The sequence below is a fragment of the Phaenicophaeus curvirostris genome, chromosome 2 (assembly GCF_032191515.1).
Source record: "Phaenicophaeus curvirostris isolate KB17595 chromosome 2, BPBGC_Pcur_1.0, whole genome shotgun sequence".
In the NCBI taxonomy this organism is placed as follows: domain Eukaryota; kingdom Metazoa; phylum Chordata; class Aves; order Cuculiformes; family Cuculidae; genus Phaenicophaeus; species Phaenicophaeus curvirostris.
The window spans coordinates 87,020,886-87,038,348 of record NC_091393.1 but is presented as its reverse complement, the minus strand read 5'-3'; the positions used below and the strand labels follow the sequence as shown (position 1 = coordinate 87,038,348).

The window sequence follows — 17,463 nt, the reverse complement described above, 5'->3', positions numbered from 1 at the left end:
AAGATAGAAGCAGAAGCAATGCAAAATCTTTAGCAATGAAATCCTGAAACCATGTTATTACATATTTCAGCGTTGGAGCCATGTAGATTACTGTTTAACTTTAAAGCAGCAAGGTAAGCTCATTTTATTGCCTCTGTCTTTTCAGTCACCATTAGGACTGCAACCTTCCCATCCTTCTCATCAGCTAATCTGGTAGCACCCCCAGGGAGCCGGGGAGAAGTTACGTGATGTGTGTTCTTCTGTGGGCGGATGTCTAAATGTGAAGGGAAACAATTGAATTTTAATGACAATTTTGAGACTCTTGAAGTTAATTTCTGGGCAGCACAGAAATTACTGGGGCTGGGAGCTGCCAGGAGCTACGAGCTTTAATCTGCTGACATTATGCTCACCTTTTTGCAGAAATAAGTTCCAAAATACCAGGTCCTTCTCTCATGCTACAAGGGGCAGAGTAAGAAACCTGCTTCAGTCAGGCCCAAGCAAGTTGATCCAGTGTTGATGCAGAGCAATTTCTACAAAAATTAGGGTAACTGCTCTGGATTTACGCTACCAGAGATGTGTTCTCGTTAGGTAATTATAGCATAGTAGCATTGTTCAGGACAAGAAGGTAATTTTGTTAGGTGTGTTCAGGACAAGAAGGTAATTTTGTTAGGTGCTCCAAAAAACAATTCATCAGTTAAAGTTCCTGCATCAGAAAGCCCTATGAAAAAGATTGGAAAGGGAGCACAGCAAACAATGGGATATCCTGTCAAGAAAGTACGCTAGTAATTGCAGAAAAGGCAGCCAGCTATGCAGGCTTTTCCTACACATGGGGTAATGATAATTCTGCCAAGAAGGCAAGTTGTTTATTTCCTTTTTAGCTATGATATGTCCATTGCACTGCTGAATCACAGTTCCTTAATACCTTACAAGCAGAACATTTATGAAGTTTTAGAAACTTATTATATTGAAGACAATATGTCCCAATTTATCTAAATCTCTGTAAAAAGATATAATATACTAGGTTTGGGGGGTTGTTTTAAATAAGATTAGTAAAGGAGGGATAATTTTTAGTCTTGTTCTTTGTTTTCTTCAAAGATTCAGGAAGGAATATAAGGGATAGTCCCCAAATATGTATATATTTACTTGTAGATAATTAAATGGAAAATAAAAGATTCTTCAAAATAGTGTCAGTCATTTAATATACTCTTTAGTTAGATGGCAGAGTTTCAACTGCTTTCACCAAAATAAGGAGAACCACTGCAGAGCACTGTCTTTTCAATTTTGGGCTTGACAATCGTAGCCCCAAATAGGTCATGAAAGGGATCAGCTTTCCCTGTGTTACCCCTCTGCTCAGATGGCAGATCCAACCAAAAAAAAAACGACAAGAAAAGAGGACAGACGTAGCCACCTGGCATTGCCTTCTTGCACAGAAAGAAGCAGGCAGGGAGGAGGGAGCTGGTGTCCAGCCAGGGGTGACAGGACTCACAAGCCAGGCTGCCAAGCTGGAGCGCATCCCCCAAATGGGCTTCTGAGGGGGAAGGTCTGGAGACACTCATGTTGGAGAATGCTTCCCTTGCAAACACCTCTGCATCCCTATTTGCCTTCTCCCATGAGATGGCTAAGTATGACTCTTATTTGGCTGAAAATTTTCAGCCTGATGTTGAGTACGTTAGTGTCTGTGTGCAGCAGCACACTACAGATTGTGCATAAAGCATCATTGCTGGACATGTTCTTGAAGTTCCTTTGGACTGAAGCCAGTTCTCATTTTAGTTACAGGAGAATTCAAAGAAGCCTCAGAGAGACTGGTATTACTTACTCTGGTATCAATCCAGTTTTTCCTAACAGACTAACACTATTTTTTAGATACGTTACCTAGAGTTTAGTTGTGTCCATTATCCTCTCTATTGACTTATTTCAACAAGAGTGATTTTACTTAGGGGAATTTTTTGCAGCATGCAAATGGATACCATGGTACAGTTCATCACATTAGAGCAATATTACTAGTTAGGAGACTTCACCATAATATTTTGCTACTAAATTTCTGCTGAGAAGTAAAACCACTAGCTCACAAACACCCCATCCAAGTCCTTCTGGAACCATCCTGAGAACTTCAGTGATCTCTATACAAGGCCCCCTATATGTTTGTCGGGCTTGCACGCAACCTGAACAGCCAGAGTCTTAGCTGCTGCTATGAGATCTTGGGACCTAGATGGTCAGGTAAGACTGCAGACAAAATAAAAATGTGGCCACAATCAACAATCAATTATTTTATTACAATAGTTGTTAATATAAGACCATATTGCTAACTCTCACTTGTTATACACAGAAGCACGATCCGGTACACAACTTTCCCTGAACCGTTTCCCCCCCGCCTTTGTATGAATGATGACTTCTTAAGGGATTGGTATGTTAATTTGCAGTAGTTAGGAGACTGTTGCTCTACATTCTTACCTGTGTGGATAGAATATCACATTACTGTCTAAGTTACCATTGCACTTTACTACCCCAAGTTAAGATAAGTAAGGGTTGCCTCTGATATCCCTCAGATGAATAATCAAATTAATTCATTAAATGTCAAGCATTATAATCACAGGTTTACTATATCTGTTCTACCCAAACTTTTTAAACTAGAACATAAAAATGAACCACTCATAAAAGTTAGGCATGGTTGCAGATGTTCCAGGATTTGGAACATGAATGTCAGTGGCTTCAATGGATGCGATGCTGAACTTGCAGATCAAACAAACTTCAATGTGATTCTAAAGATATTAGCACTCCAATGACAAGTGATTTGGTCTGCATCTTCTGCTAGTTCAGGAAGGATCTATGCTAGTCCCGTCACAGTTCCTCAATTATTTTTCCCCTACTTTGAATATTTTTCTATGAATGCTCCCTGTTATAAAACAAACGATCAATCATAAAAAAAACCAAATTAAACCAACCCAAAAGCCCAGCGTTTAAAGGTTGAATCTATTGCATGATTTTCCTCTTAAAGGAATTTTTATTAAATTAATTTTAATTTTTACACATTGCTGAAAATTTACTTGCTTGGTAATGGGCAAAGGAACTCAGAAATAAATCAGTCACTACTATCACTCTTAATTACATGGGTCTACTACTGGTGATACTTCTTTACATAAATGGAGGTAGGCTTAAGGAAGGTGGGATGCTATAATTTATAAATAATCATTTATTGCAATAATTTCTTCATTCTACCAAGACAGAAAACTTCAATTCCTCTTTTACGTGGCACTTCCTTTAAAGCAAGCTTGTCTCCTTGAGTAAATTTTTCCCCGGCCATATACACACACACACACACACATGCATATCTATATGTGTGTCATAGACATCTATATACATCTCTCAGTTATTCCACTGGATAGATGTTACTGCAGATTACAAAGACAAAAAGTACAACTCTATCTACTGAGTGCATAAAAGAAGTTGGTATCACTCAAGTTAGAAGTATAAGCTCCATTTATTTCTACTTTTCCCCGGATACACCACCGTCATGTACTCCAGAAGAATCTGCTGTTAGTAGCAATATCGTACACGTACAGCTGCAAAATCTTTTGATTTCCGTGTGTCAGTGGAAGTGTTCACTGGATTACTGTATTTTTTGCCAATTGTAAAAGAGTCAGTCAGCCTAAAAATATTTAACACTTTCTACGGATGCAAAGACATCATATGAAGAGCTCCAAGTATGACTGAAACATGGAGGAGTCCCTGTGCTGTAGGCTACTGAAATACATACTACTTCAAACATTTTTCAAGTGGAAAAGATTATTAGGGAGGGAGGAGGGAAGAAAACTATTCAGAGAAAATCTAAATTAGAAACAGAATAAAGATTTTCTAATTTATAATTCAAAGTCTGCACTATTTACATCCCTTGTTTAAAGATCAATATTTTTAATTACAAATTTCAAGCATATGTTAGATGTCTCGCTCTTGTGATTACAACAATATGAAAGAATAAGTAAAAAACGTTAAATAGTGATATCATACGTTCAGAAAACATGGACTGATAAGCATATGCACGGAATTACCTAGTTCAGGTCAGCATGAGTATTTTCCTAACTGAAAGAATATATGTAAGTTCCTCATTCATTTTAACAGCTGTCATTAATGAACGTTAAACTTAGCAACAGTTCAGCTTTGAAAGGCTGACACCAATGTAAGGATTTGTATTTTATACAAATGTAAAAACAATCATTTTATCCTGTAGTTAGATAAGGTTTTAAATAGTTAAAAACAAAACATCAAATATGCCACTCATGGACATGGTAACTGTTTCCGTGAGGGGAAGGGCGGGGGGTGGGTGGGTGGGTCATGACCTCCTAGTACATGATAAGAAATATAAAAATATTCAGCAGAAGTCTGTGAAAAAAATTAAGTCCGGGAACCCTAGCTTTCAACAAAGAAGATTGTTACTTCTATGTGTTTCTGCACAACAAAACAAAAATGCAGGCTGGAATTTCTGAGCATTTCCACAATGCAAATAGGAAGACGAAGCTATTCAAAGTCATGAGAGTTTTGGTGTTAACTGCAATGGAAACAGAACAGAGCCTTTATCTTAATCAGTTACTTAGAATGAACTTATGTTGATTTAACATCTCTTCTCCCTCTACGCTAAGAGCCAGAGCCACTTATACATTACTGATACATGTTCAAAAAAACATTCTTGCATATATTTTGAGGAAGGAAGGTTGTGTGTCTTATGCCACTGCTGTATCTTAGGGTCATGAGTCACTAAGAAAATACAGAGAAATACTTGGTTTTGTGCGTCAAATAAAAAGTCATTTGGGAAAGAATATAAATATGGGGAAGTAGTTTCTTCTCAGTTTATTACAACTATTTTATTTATTAAAAATAAGACAATTTTGAAACAGATTAAATACCTTGATGGAAACATATCATTATCACCGGTATTTGTTGCAAATATATTTACTACATTCAGTCAACATCCGAAGCTTACTCCTATACCTGCATGGTGAAACAAGCTACAGGTCTCTCCATACGTGACATAACAGTTAAAAAACAAACAAACAAAAATTCCTAACATGCTGTTTATTCAGCAACTGAAGCTTAGTCAACACTATTCCACTATTTACCGTGGTTAGTAGTAATTTTACACATACAAGCACACAAGGCCCTTGTGACGTTTGAAAGCCTGAGATCTGCATTATTCTGAAGACTCTTTTAGTTCTATTAAGTGTATAGTGAAAGAATAAAGCAAGCATTTACAAGAAAAAAAAATCTTTTAATTTTGTTAAGACTGAGATAAACTAATAAAAGAAGAGAAATACAATATTAAAGTTGTTGATCCTCCGTTCGTAACATAGCTCCTATAATTACATGCTCTCCTTTCCTTTCTGGCAAGATCTAATTTTCTGCGGGGATGCCAAGGGGGCCGCTGCTCTTCATTTTCCTAAAGTTAGCATGCCAACATCTACTAAATGCTGTGTGACATGCTGTTTACTTTTGTTTTAAACGTAAAGCTTTTCCACCTAAGAACTGTGTGAGTCAGTATTCATTCACGCCTATACCTAGAGCCACCTACTATAAAGCAGAGAGTATACATTTTTGATTTCCTTCTTATGCTGATTTTATGCTATACTCCTCTGCCCTGGTGCTGTTATTGTATCTGAACAAATAAGTGCAAGGGAAGTAAACATGAGAGCACTGTATTTTCTTCCTCATTTGCTCCAAGAATTTATCAGCAGTACAAAGGTGATAAAAATTGAGAGGTAAAAGGTTTTGCTTGTAATCTCATTTAAAGAGCATGGCAGTTTAGCAGACTACTACGACCCAGTAGCTTTGTCCTCCATTCAAAAAACCAGGATAACAAAATCCCAAACTGTCTTTACATATTTAGATTTGCCCCCTGAAATCCAGTGTAATATTTAATAACTTGCATTCATTGACAAAATTTCCAAGAGAAGTACTAGAATGTTGTCGGTTCAGGCTTTTTTCTTTTAAATAGATATAAATTTGTCATCTATTGAAAGGGTATCTATGCATGTCAGTAAGAAGCATGATCAAAAAGGGAAGATTAATTAGTACGTGAATAAATGCAACTACCCTGTCTTCAGTGGATGCTTTTGAGTCAGAAATTAATTTTCCCTCACACTGTAGAAACCCTCTATTCGAACAAGTACCCACTAACATTACTTGGCCCTCTAATCGCCGTAATTATTAAGACAGAAGCAACTGCTATTGAGTACATGCACCATTCTGTAAGATCCATTTTTCCAATTAAATTTATATTTTCCTTCTTGAATGTCTGCTTTTATTTAGTTTTGAACACAATTATTGCTGTACCTTTGTTAACTCCTATGGCAGAAACTGTTGCTCTCGGTAATGTTAGCTATTACAGATTATAGTATTGCTTAAGGCAGATTCCTTGTTGTAAATGGCACTGAACATTTTTAACTGGATATTGCAACAACACATTATGAGATTTGGGATATAAACAGAATAGTAAATAGTACAGGCAGCTGCTGGATTTAAGTAATAAACCAGTAGGTTTGTGTGGGAAGACACATTCAGCTAGAAAATCAAACTATCGCCAAAGCATCCAATACGATGCCTATATCTTTATCTACTTTGCTAGTGACTGATCATTACATTAAGCTGTGAACCATGGTGCTAAATAATAAAGGTCAAAGTTTTCAAGGACAGCTTCTGGGTTTCAGTTTGCAGCTCAGAATACCTAAAGCTGAATTTTTCAGTTGTGAGGTCCCCAGACTTCTTACTGGGATTGTATCCCCTCAACATCAAGACAAAACAAAGCCAGAATAGGCCCCACATTCCCTCGAATCAAACCCCATTTCATTTTAAAAAATTGATCCTGGGGGTTTAACATCTGTCAGAAGGGTGTTCTAATCCCTATTAGTGTACACGTTAGAAAAAATCCCAATCTAAACCATTTATTTAGTCAACTCCAATCTTATCTCACCTCATTTTTCAACTTTCTTTGTTTTGTTTGATATCAAATGAATGAATACAAGTTCTGGAAATTTAGCTATGATACACAATTTTCTTCTACAAAAGTACTGGGAAAATAATCTTTTTAAAAAAAGATTTTTACAGGCTCTCAACATATATAAAATACTAAATTTACATTATGCTGCTATAAATATTTATTGACTTTCTCTTCATTACAAGAAATACATTCAAGCAACTTTTCAACAAATGCCTAAGTGTTATGTTCATCCATTATATCCTTGTTTATATAAAGCTGGGAGCATAACAGCACTGTTAGGGAAGCTGCTGCAGTTCAGGGTCAAATCTGGCTCTGTCCATAACCTGTTGTGACTGACTCCAGTGCACCGTATTAAAACTTCCTTTTACCTCAGCTTTCCTAATACCTAATGCACCCAAATAAAGTTTTTTCCTGCTTTCATATGTCAGGGGGACAGAGAAGAATTCTGTAGTATCTAACATTTATGAAGTTATTTGTGGTTTCTTAGTGCAAGGTAAAATAAGCTTGTAGTTCTCTAGCGCTTAATCACGATTAGCGAAGGCAGGATAAGGCTATTATACTGAGCAAAGAGGTTTTCCTTTTCCAAGGAAGTTTTATTATTATTGTCCATACCAAATCATACTGTATTATTTCCCATTAACCACGTCCTTGCAGCTCTATAAGGATATCCCATGTGCTTTGAAAGTGAGAGCCAACTTCTTTAACTCGTGACAACACTTCACCCCAGTCCTGTCAAGCAGGGAGAACGCTGAAAATAAGGCAGTGAAGCCAAATCCATTCTGGTTTTGCGCAGTGCAAACCATCACATCTAACATTCAGAAACCCTTCGCGTCTATGACCTACCACCTTGTCTCAGTACAATACGTTCAGCTATCGGTATTTCTTCCCCTTTTCCCACCAGGAAGGGCAGATTGCCCGCGAGGCTGCTTCCGAACGGAGGAGAGGGGCTGCCCTGTGGCCGTGGGAGCCCCATCCCCTCCTAGCTCAGCATCAGTGCGAGCGCGGCCCGTCTCCCTCGCCACTCACCGCTCCCTCGGGCGAGTCAGACAAAGCGACAGAATTTAGGGAATGGCTCGTAGCCCCGGGAATGGACCCCCACCTCTTTTCACTGCTCCGGCATCCGCTTATTGTGAATTCCTCAGCTTTCAGCAAGTTTCCTCCGCGCTTCCCGTCCGCGTGGAAACCGAGGGCAAACGCCGAGAAGAGCGAGGACAAGGGGGCAAAGAACAAAGAGTCGGAGCGGGGAGGGAGGAGGGAAGGGATCGCTCCCGGCTGTCGGGTCAGGCCGGGGGCTCGCCCCGGCCCGGGGTGTCCCCGGCGACTCGAGCACCCGTGCGGCACAAACCCGCTCCTGCTCGGGGTCTGGTTCGTGCCCGACCCTCGAGAGCAAGGACGAAGCAGCTCGGCGGGCGGCGGCCCCTCTCCCCGCTGCCCCGCAAGCCGCCCCTGCCCGGCCCTGCCCGCAGCATCCTCGGCGGGACCCGCTCCCCGGGGCAGCAACACGTGTCCGGCCCCGGGCCCGGGCGGCGGCTCTCGGGGCGCTCTGCGGGGCTCTTGGGGACCGCGAGACACCAGCGAGCGAGGGACCCAACCGGGGCCGCTTTTCTGTTCCGCTGCAGAGGTCCCGTCGCCCTCTCAGCGTGAGACTTTTGTTCAAGTGTCGCTAGGCGCTATTTCGGACGGTTCCGTCCCCCCGTCGGACTCCCCCTTACCGAATGCGATCCCTTCGCAAACCGCCCGCTCTCGTTTTTAAGCAGTTAAACACCCTTGAAAAGCGGCGGGACCTCGTTACCTGTTGCTACGAGTTCCTCGCCCTCTTATCGGGCGGGCTAGGAATTTTTTTTTTTTTTTTCACTGTGCTTACGCTGTGGGAGCCCAGCCGAGGTGCGAACTTGGCGGCGGGGAGCGGGGAAGGTTTGGGCAGGACGGGCAGGAGCGGCGGCATCTCCAAAAGCATCGGAGCGCGCTGCTGCTTCAGAGGGAAACCAAGCGGGGAGCGAGAGCCCGAGGGAGGGCAGGGGACCAGCCGTGTCATTAGGTCGCCCGGGAACTGCCCGCCCTAAGTGCCACCCTGCAACCGCCCTTTGGATGTGGACGGGGAATTGTCATTATTCCTCTCGGGGAGGAATTTCCCAAGAAACGCTGTTCTTCACTTGAGTGATAACCAAAGGGACCCCCAACTTTACTCGAGAAACTTCTAGGTGTTTTCTTTCTTTCTAATTTAAACTAGAAGGGAGCTAACAGAACCTCGCTTTCCTGAAGGGGAAATGAATCCAGTCCTTAATCAGGAGTGGAAGCGAGCAGCGCGCACGGTGCGGAAACGGGATGCGGGAAGCGGTCCAGAAGCGGTTCCGAGTGTTAAACCGGGATGAGCGCTCCCTGACCTGACCCCGCGGGGAAAGAGCCCCCTTCGTCCCTGCCGTGAGCAGCCCTCGCTAGCGAAATCAGAGAAAGGTGGAGAAGGAGATAAACCAGTTTAAAAACCCCGAGGTTGGCAAATTAAGGAGCGTGAGGTGCAGCTGCAGCACGCGTTCGCCTTAAATGGTCCCCTGAAATCGGGAGTAAAACTTCCCCCCAGCCTGTGTCCTCGGTTAACTAGAGCCAATTACTTTCCTCCATATAAAAGGTTTTGCGTATGGTTACGTGTGAGGAAATACGAGCAGCTTGAGAGTTTGTTTTTGTTATGATTTAATCAAATAAATTAAAGGAGAAGGGTAAGGATACGCCCAATCTGGCACTTCAAAAAAAGGAAATAAAAAAAAAGCATTAGTTTTGAGGGACGCGCTCGCTGCACAGAGCAAAGCGAGGCTCCTGGAGTCCACTCATCTCATTACTGCTGGTTGTTTGGAGTTTCTCTTTTCCTCCTAATGGAGTAACTTTTCATATGCGATTGCAGTTTCGAGGGGAAAAGGGTGAATAGGTGCCAAAACAACCTGGGGGTGGGGCAGAATTTTGCGTTTCAAGCAATTTAGCAGGCAGCAATTCTGCTTACAGCGGAGAGGTAGGTGGATACTGGAAAACGTCTTCCACCGGGGTGTCCTACTTTAGCAATTCTAATTAAAACAAGGTTTAAAAGATGCAAAGAAAGAGCAAGCTTCTTGCTTTATTTCCAGTGGGTGTGGGGGATACCATCAGGCATAAGGTGTTTCCAGCTTGTTCTAACGTGCACCTTGGTTTAAAAAGGAGGGGGGGAAAAATCAAGCTCGTCCTCTGATTTCAACTACTGTATTTTTAACCAGATTTCTTTCCTCTGCTTTGTGTGATCCGATACCTACCGTGTAGCCCTGGCCCACTTTCAGCCCTGCGGGTGCCCTGTATGATGTGCGCGTCTGAAAGAAAAGGGGAAAGTCTTCCTTCTCACATTCAATTCCCAAGCCCTGTACCTGTGCTTGGGAATTGAATCGTGTCCCAGCTGAGGGTCAACAAAATCCAGCTCCTATTCCTCTTTTTCCCTGCCTAACCCAAGAAGGAGCCGTGACTTTGTGGGTCCAGCCTGGCGAGCGCGGCTGTGACCGTCCGGCACCTTGAATCAATAACGCAGCCAGTTTCCTGACGCTTCTTTTCCACGGCTGCTCATTGAAAAGGAGGCTTTACCGCCACCTATAAATAGCGCTGGATCCAAGTCACTGTTAGTTGGGGTTTGTTTTTTCTTTCTTTCTTTCTTCCCCCCCCATACCTAAAGCACCGAAGTTATAGCTAAGACACCGCAAGTTCTTCTCGCTTTTCTGTTTTGCGAGGGTTGCGCTGCAGCCTTCGAGGGGAGCGGGAGACCCAGACACGCACCGGCTGCCTTTGAACTTTGTTCGTAGGCATGTGAGGGAGAGGAACAAATACCAATACTCACCGCGCTCTTTGGCTTTCGAGGTGTAACTCCCGTCTCTCCCTCTTCTTTGTGTATAAACGAGCAGAGGTTACATCCCGGGCACACGGTAGAATGCCCCGGGTAACCCCGACCCTGTTAATTTAATGCTACGCTAACCTGAGAGTGTGTGATTGGAGCTCAAGGGTTGGTCTAGTAAAGCGTCTACTCTGTCCTGGAAGCAAATTTCTCCTTCCCTATCCCCACCCCAAGAGTCTCTCCCCGGGCACAGCCCGAGAGCAACCCGGTTCCCGGGACTGGGCGTGCCCGGGAACCGGGTTGCTCTTGGAGTGCTCCCCACCTGCCTGCACAGCAGGCTGGGAGCTGACCGTCAGTCCTTGCCGTGCGCTGAGCCATCAAAACCCCGTAATCCCTCTTTTTTCTTTCTTTCTTTTTTTTTTTTATTTCCCTTTTATATTCCCCCAGATGGGGTCTGATGAATCCAGCTCGTTACCCGCGGTGATACCAGGGTACTAATTGTCGGCGGGGGGCTGAGAGCTCCAGGAAAAGCACAGCGGAGGAAGAGGAAGGGATACAACCTCCGTTATCTCGCTGTTGCTAATTCCCAGCCGGCTCGGACTCAGGGGAGAAGGCGATCTCTTAACAAACCCTCCTCCTCCTCCTCTCCCTCCACCACTCCTTCCTTCCTCTGCTCCGGCGCATTTTCTACCCCGCGCTCGCCCGCGTTTCATTCCTCCTCTTTGGGAGGAAGAACCCGTGCAAACTCAAACTACAAAGGGAAAAAAAAAAAAAAAAGGAAAAAAAACCCCAAAACGTGGGTGGGAGAGAATTAAAAAAAAATAAAGAAAGGGGAGGGAGGAAGAAAAGGACAGAAAGTGTCTGTGCCTCATCGCTGACCATCTGTGCAAAAGGTGATCATTGTTAGGTACTCACATGGCTGGTGGCAGAGCAGCTCTTAGCAATTAATAAGTCTCTCAGCTTGAGCTCTTCTTTCCCCTTTTTGATGGTAGCGCTGTGTCTCTCACTCGCGCACACACACACACACAAACCCGATCAGATGCTCCAGGACCGGCTACTTTGCGAGGGGAACAACACGGGAGGGTTTGTATTACTCCAGGTTCGTGTGTGTAGCCTATAAATAGCGAACTTTTTGATGGAATCAGCTAACAAATGAGAGGAGAAGGCGTAATTTTGCGCAGGGAGCCCCCCTTTCTCTTTGAAAGATTAAACCCCCCCGGCAGCAGACAGAGCTGAAGTTGTGGGTGTGTAGAAAGGAATTTCACTTTATTGTGATTGTGGGGGGAGATTCTTGTTTGTTTGTTTATTTTGGGGTTGGTTTTGCTTCCCTCCGCCCCCCCCCCAACCTATACTCCCTATATTCCCCCCCTCCCCCCTCCTTGCCTTCCCAGCCAGGGGCAGGAACTGACCCGGATTAGCACCGACTTTAAGTCCAAATTGGAAATACGGTGTGTTTGCAAGTTTTTGTTGGTTTGTTTGTTTGTTCGGTTTTTCTTTTTTTTTGGGGGGGGGCTCCAAGCGATTCCAGGTGGAAGTGAAGGAGGCGGGCAGGCAGGCTTCCATGGATGTGCCCTCACTTGGAAAGGAAGTGGGAAACGGGGGGAAAACAGGTGGCAACTATTCGGGGGTGGGGTGGGTGTCTTCAGTAGGGATGAAGCGTTTGCCTGGGGCTTCGGGTCGTCCGAGGGACCCACTCGGGAGACTCGCCCCAGCACGGGGTGGGGGCGGCGGGGCTCCCCGCGGACCCCCCGCTCCAGCCTGGCCCTCCCGAGGAACCCCCGGGAAACCGGCTGCCCTCTGCCCACCTTTTGTTCACGGGCTGAGCGGCATCGGCGTTTCCCGGCCTGTCCTCGTAAGGACAGTTACCTGTCTCTGGAGGGCATTGATTTGCTGGGAGCTTAAGGCTGGGTCCCTGTCAGCAGAGGAGCGGCTGCTGATAAGGATCCCACGGCGGCCACTATGAAGAGGTTTTCTCCTCTGACAGGTGCCTGACAGGGCTGGCCGGGGAGGAAACTGCTGACCTGTCTAAAGAAATATATCTGTGTCTCCGAGAATGGCAGGACAGATGGTGCCACTTCGCGCCGCGGCGACTTTTCTCGATGGCACGAACCGAGCGGACTTGATGAGCGGTTTGTTTTCACGGCCGGGAAGGGAGCGATGCCCTCGCTCCTCATCCCGCGGCACCGACTTTTTTTTTTGCGCGAAGGGGCCGCTTCTGCCCCATCCGCGCGTACGTGACCCGCCGCGAAGGGGAAAAAAAAAAACAACCAGAAAGGAAAAAAAAAAAGCCGAGGAAAGCGGCTTTCGGCGCGTTCGCTAAAGCCGATCGCGGCGCCGCGACCCCCCCTAAACCGGCCCTACAGGTCGCCCTGCGCTCGTCCCCGTTCCTTCTCCAGGGAGGCGGCCAGCACCGAGCCCCCCGCTCCGCGCCGCCTTTGTGCCGCACGGACCCCGGCGGGCAGAGCCGCTGCTCGCGGCTCTAGGGACCCCCCAGCGCTCCGCGGGGACACCCGCACCCGGCAGCGGCGACCCGAGCGCCCCCCCCCGCAGCCCCTCGCTCCCCTGCGCTCAGTGCCGATTAAAAAAAAAAAAAAAGCCTCTCCTCTGCAGGCTCCTCTCAAGTGATTTTTAGCCCGACGCGCTGGTCTATCCATATACATTTCCAATCTCATGGCTCATAAACTATTAGCAAAGGGATTTCATTATTCACCTTCTGTATCCTACAAAGGAGAAAAAAAAAATACACGCTCCTGGTAACAACGAGACCCGGGCTGGGTTTAAATCACAGCAGTTTCCGTCGCCTCGTTCGATGGGGCCCGAGCGGCTCGGTTCGGCTCTGGTTGGCAGGGACTGCGCGGCTCGGTCCGGCTCGGTCCGGCTCGGTGGGGCCGGGGGCTCCGCGCTGCTCCGCAGGGTTTTTCCCCGCCAGGCGCTGCGCTCCGGCCGCTGCTTTTGTTGTCCCGGGGGGGACCGAGGGGGTCAGCCTCGCCGGGAGGCGAAGCGACACCGTGAAGTGCGTTTTACTGGGCGAGGAGAAAATATTCCGGAGGAAAGAAAAAAAAATCTTGGGGATGAAAGGAGAGCGGACGGCGGCCTGATGCGGTCTGCTTTTCCTCCCCCCCCCCCCCCCCCGCAATAAATAACATTAGGAGTTATTTAGTTCTCCATTGAAATCTGACAAATTACACTCCGGGGTGTGAGGTACAAGCTCCCCGGTGCGATGCGGCTCGGGGAGCGCAGCGCCGCGATCCCAGGGTCAGAGCCCGGGGACGAGCGGCGCTCAGCGGGAGCAGCCGAGCGGGGCCTGCAGGGAGCCCGGAGCTCGGGCGGGGCGAGCGGGCACCCCAGGAGGGCGAGCGGACACCCCAGGAGGGCGACCACAGCGACACAGAACGCGAGTCACGCTGGGCTGCTGAGCGTCTGCTCTTGAGACAAACAGAAATATTCATACAGGGGCGCTTTCTTCCCTCCCCCCTCCCCCCTTTTTAAAAATTTTTTCTTTAAGAAATGGGATATGAAAAAGTTTAGACCGCGAAGGTAATTATAAAAACCAATATAGTGAGTTTTAGAGAGAGACGCACTTTGCAATTTTACACTGAGGGGCAAAATATTCCAGCGAAGTCTGGGGTCATCACCAACAGCGGAGCAATGTGCTCTCCCTGTTTAATATACATGGTGTGGGAAATGGAGGGAGAACGTAGCTAGCACCTGTAGTGCCAAAGGAAAAAAATAATCAAATCACTACATCATATTTTGGGGCTATTTTGCAGGACACTCTTCAAAAATAGAGCCATATTTAATTATGTCTCTAATGATTTTCTTGGCGCGACTGCTAGTTAATAGTAAGGAGGAAACGGAGTTTCTACTGAGTTTTTCACATTCTGATATCTTAAAAATAAATTCTTTATGAGTTAATTGCGTGTCTCTGACTGCAGGTGATCAATCTGGACCAACTTTTAATTAATAGGTTGATGTGTGGAAGAAGCCAACTCCCCCCCCCGCCAAATTATATACATATGTGCATATATGTATATATGTTATACCTATGCTTACATTGCCGGATCGGCGTGACCCTGGAAGCCCCAGGGCTCTCCTCCCCCTTTTTTTTTAGTGGGGGAGGTGATCTCCGAGGGGAGCCAGCAGATGCGCCGGGGTTAAGCTCTCCCTGGAGTGGGGGTGGCCGGAGCTGCTCAGCAGCCTGTGCGAGCAAAAGGCCGTGCCAGAAAAGAGGGAGATTTAGGCTCTTCGGGAGATGTGTTATAAACACCGGCGGGGGGAAACACAGGGGGGCACAGAATAGAGGAGCACGCGTGGGTGCTGCAGCTCCAGAGCCTCTTCCGCAGGATTCCCCCATGCAAAAAGCAAGGAGAGGTCAGCAGTCTGAAATACAAACTCCTTTTTTCTCTACTTTTGTGTCACCGATGCTTTATGTTTGTCTTCCCCCACCCTTCCTGTTTAATTTTTTTTTTTTTTATTTTTAATCCCACTGCAGATTTCAGGCAGGTTAGATGCCTAACTTGGCCCCCAGCCTCCAACAAAGGGACCGTAGTGTGTTACTGCTGAGTTGTACTTTAACTTCTCCGCAGGTAATAATTAAAGAGCTTCTTTCTAAACCTCGTTCCCCCACAGAAACATGCAGCCTTTCTTTCGCAATAGATTATATTGATCACACACATGGGTACGCTCTGCTTGGAGCCCCTGCCGACAGCATGTGGCAGGTAGAGCTGCTCAGGAGCTGCTCTCAATTTGGTGTGCTCTGCGCACACTCCCCGGGACCTTCCCCCATTTATGGGTTTTTTTAGCTGAAAGGTTTCTTTAGGAATGCATTTCTATGAACACTACCAAATCTCCACAAAAGAGGAAGCTCCACATGCAAAAGGGGATTGAAAGACACTCAGATGCACACATACGGGCTTTGGCCATACCTCCACATTTTGTCCCATAGGCACATTGTGGTTGATTTTGAAAATAAGAGATACAGAGGGAACAAAGCCGCTGCCATCAGCAGGGGAGTATCTCTGTTGATCAGGAAGACCTCCAATGTTTTTCAAGTGGCAACACTTTCAAAGAAAACCTCCAGCCTCATTCTAACGGCTATACTGAAAGTTTTAGGGGCTCTGAGTTACTTGATATCATAAATTAATCTGCCAGAGAAGTGCGGCACACACCTGATATCAAGGGAGGGTCAAGAGCCGGCCAGTTCCAGCTGGTCCCACATTCGATTTACTCCGGGCTGTTAAGATGTACGCTGTGGCGTTTTGATAAGAAGAAAGGAGTCAGCAGTTTGATTTGGCAATTAAACTAAGGAATTTGTTATTGCTGTTGGGGTGGTTTATAGCAGAGGTTGTCAGTCTGCATGGGGTTATCTCATCACCTACTGTTAACACTTCAGTGTGTTTCTTACTCTGCTACGTAAGCCAGACTGTGGCATGAAATTATTTTATGCAGCTTGTCTACCTCAGGCCTTTGGCGTCAGCCCCTTGTTCCTTTGCAGGGGTTCTCCCCATCCAGGGTACCTGGAGCAACAGCAAAGGCAGTGGCCGTCACCCAGCTGGTCACACCAGTGAACTACTCCGTCTTGGCAGAGACCTTCACTCACGTCTCTCTCTTCTGCACTCAGGGCCTTGCCCCTGAGGTGTATGAGGACCCTCAGAAACATGTGAATTTTCTTACATGCTGTACAGATGCTCTGCTGCAGGGCTGAGCATTGCTGCTTGTTCTTAGCTGAATTAAGATGTTATTTGCAGGTATCTCCTACACCCTCTATGGCCTCTCTTACAGGCTCCCCTCCCCAGTTTTCAGTCACAGAGAATTAGAAATTACAGAAAGGATGTTATTTCCAGTGTGAGGGTCTGTGTAGCGTAAAGAATACCTGCAATACTCCAAAGGAGCACTCTGAGCTGGCAGTAATGTGTGCATAAATGTGGTACTAAGACCAGGATTTTTGTATTCTATCCCTGATTTTTATTCCTTTCCTCCTATTTTAGTTTCTCTATCTCTAAAACAGGGAATTGATAGCCACTGACCCTGTTGCCTTTCCATGAGGCAGTTGATGTCTGAAAAAAACCAGAAATCATCAGCAGATGTAATCTGTGACAATATTCTAAGGTGTATGCGCTGCCATTCCTTGTGTTGGGGTTGGCAAATATTTCTCAGCAGAGACCATATTTTCTGTTGCATGTAGCTTTAGAAAAAACATCATCACTTAGGCTGAAAACTGATATGCTGACTGTCTGTACCAGGCAGATTATTTTGAAAATACCTGCCAAAACAATTTGTCCATTTCCAAGAACAAGGTTATGGAAAAACAAACAGTTTTGCTCACACTAAAAAAATGGAAACTTTTTCCTTTGAAATGCTCTGCTGCCCTCAGGCTTTGAAGCAAAGACTCAAAATGTGACCTTTTTTTTAAGTTAGAATGTGCTTTTACCTTTCTGTCTGAAAATTTGTCCAAACGTGACTAACTTGTAAATATCAGAAATTTTGTCATGAACACACTAGCAGTAATGATTTCTTTTATTTTAGCAGGAAAAAGGAATCACTAAAGATTGGCCCTTGTTGGAAACAGAAGCTTAAGAATACAGTGGTAAAGCTAGATTTCCCTTTTAATCCCCACCTCCAAATTTTCCCTGTGAGCCTGAGCTTTGGCGCAGGATCTGAG

At 45.5% G+C, this 17,463-nt stretch overlaps 1 protein-coding gene across 3 annotated transcripts in view; it reads right to left on the bottom strand.

The window, feature by feature from the left end:
• ESRRG (estrogen related receptor gamma) overlaps positions 1–11,860 on the bottom strand; it is a 402,243-nt gene extending 390,383 nt beyond the window's left edge. The window contains exon 1 of one of the 3 annotated variants that reach the window (XM_069852777.1): positions 11,718–11,860. In XM_069852777.1, the coding sequence (XP_069708878.1) occupies positions 11,718–11,719 (2 nt within the window). In that variant the 5' untranslated portion in view covers positions 11,720–11,860. Of the gene's footprint in view, positions 1–10,808; positions 10,963–11,717 lie in introns of those variants that run through there. The other 2 variants (XM_069852783.1, XM_069852780.1) reach the window with 2 other exon arrangements.
• Positions 11,861–17,463: the final 5,603 nt, after the last annotated feature.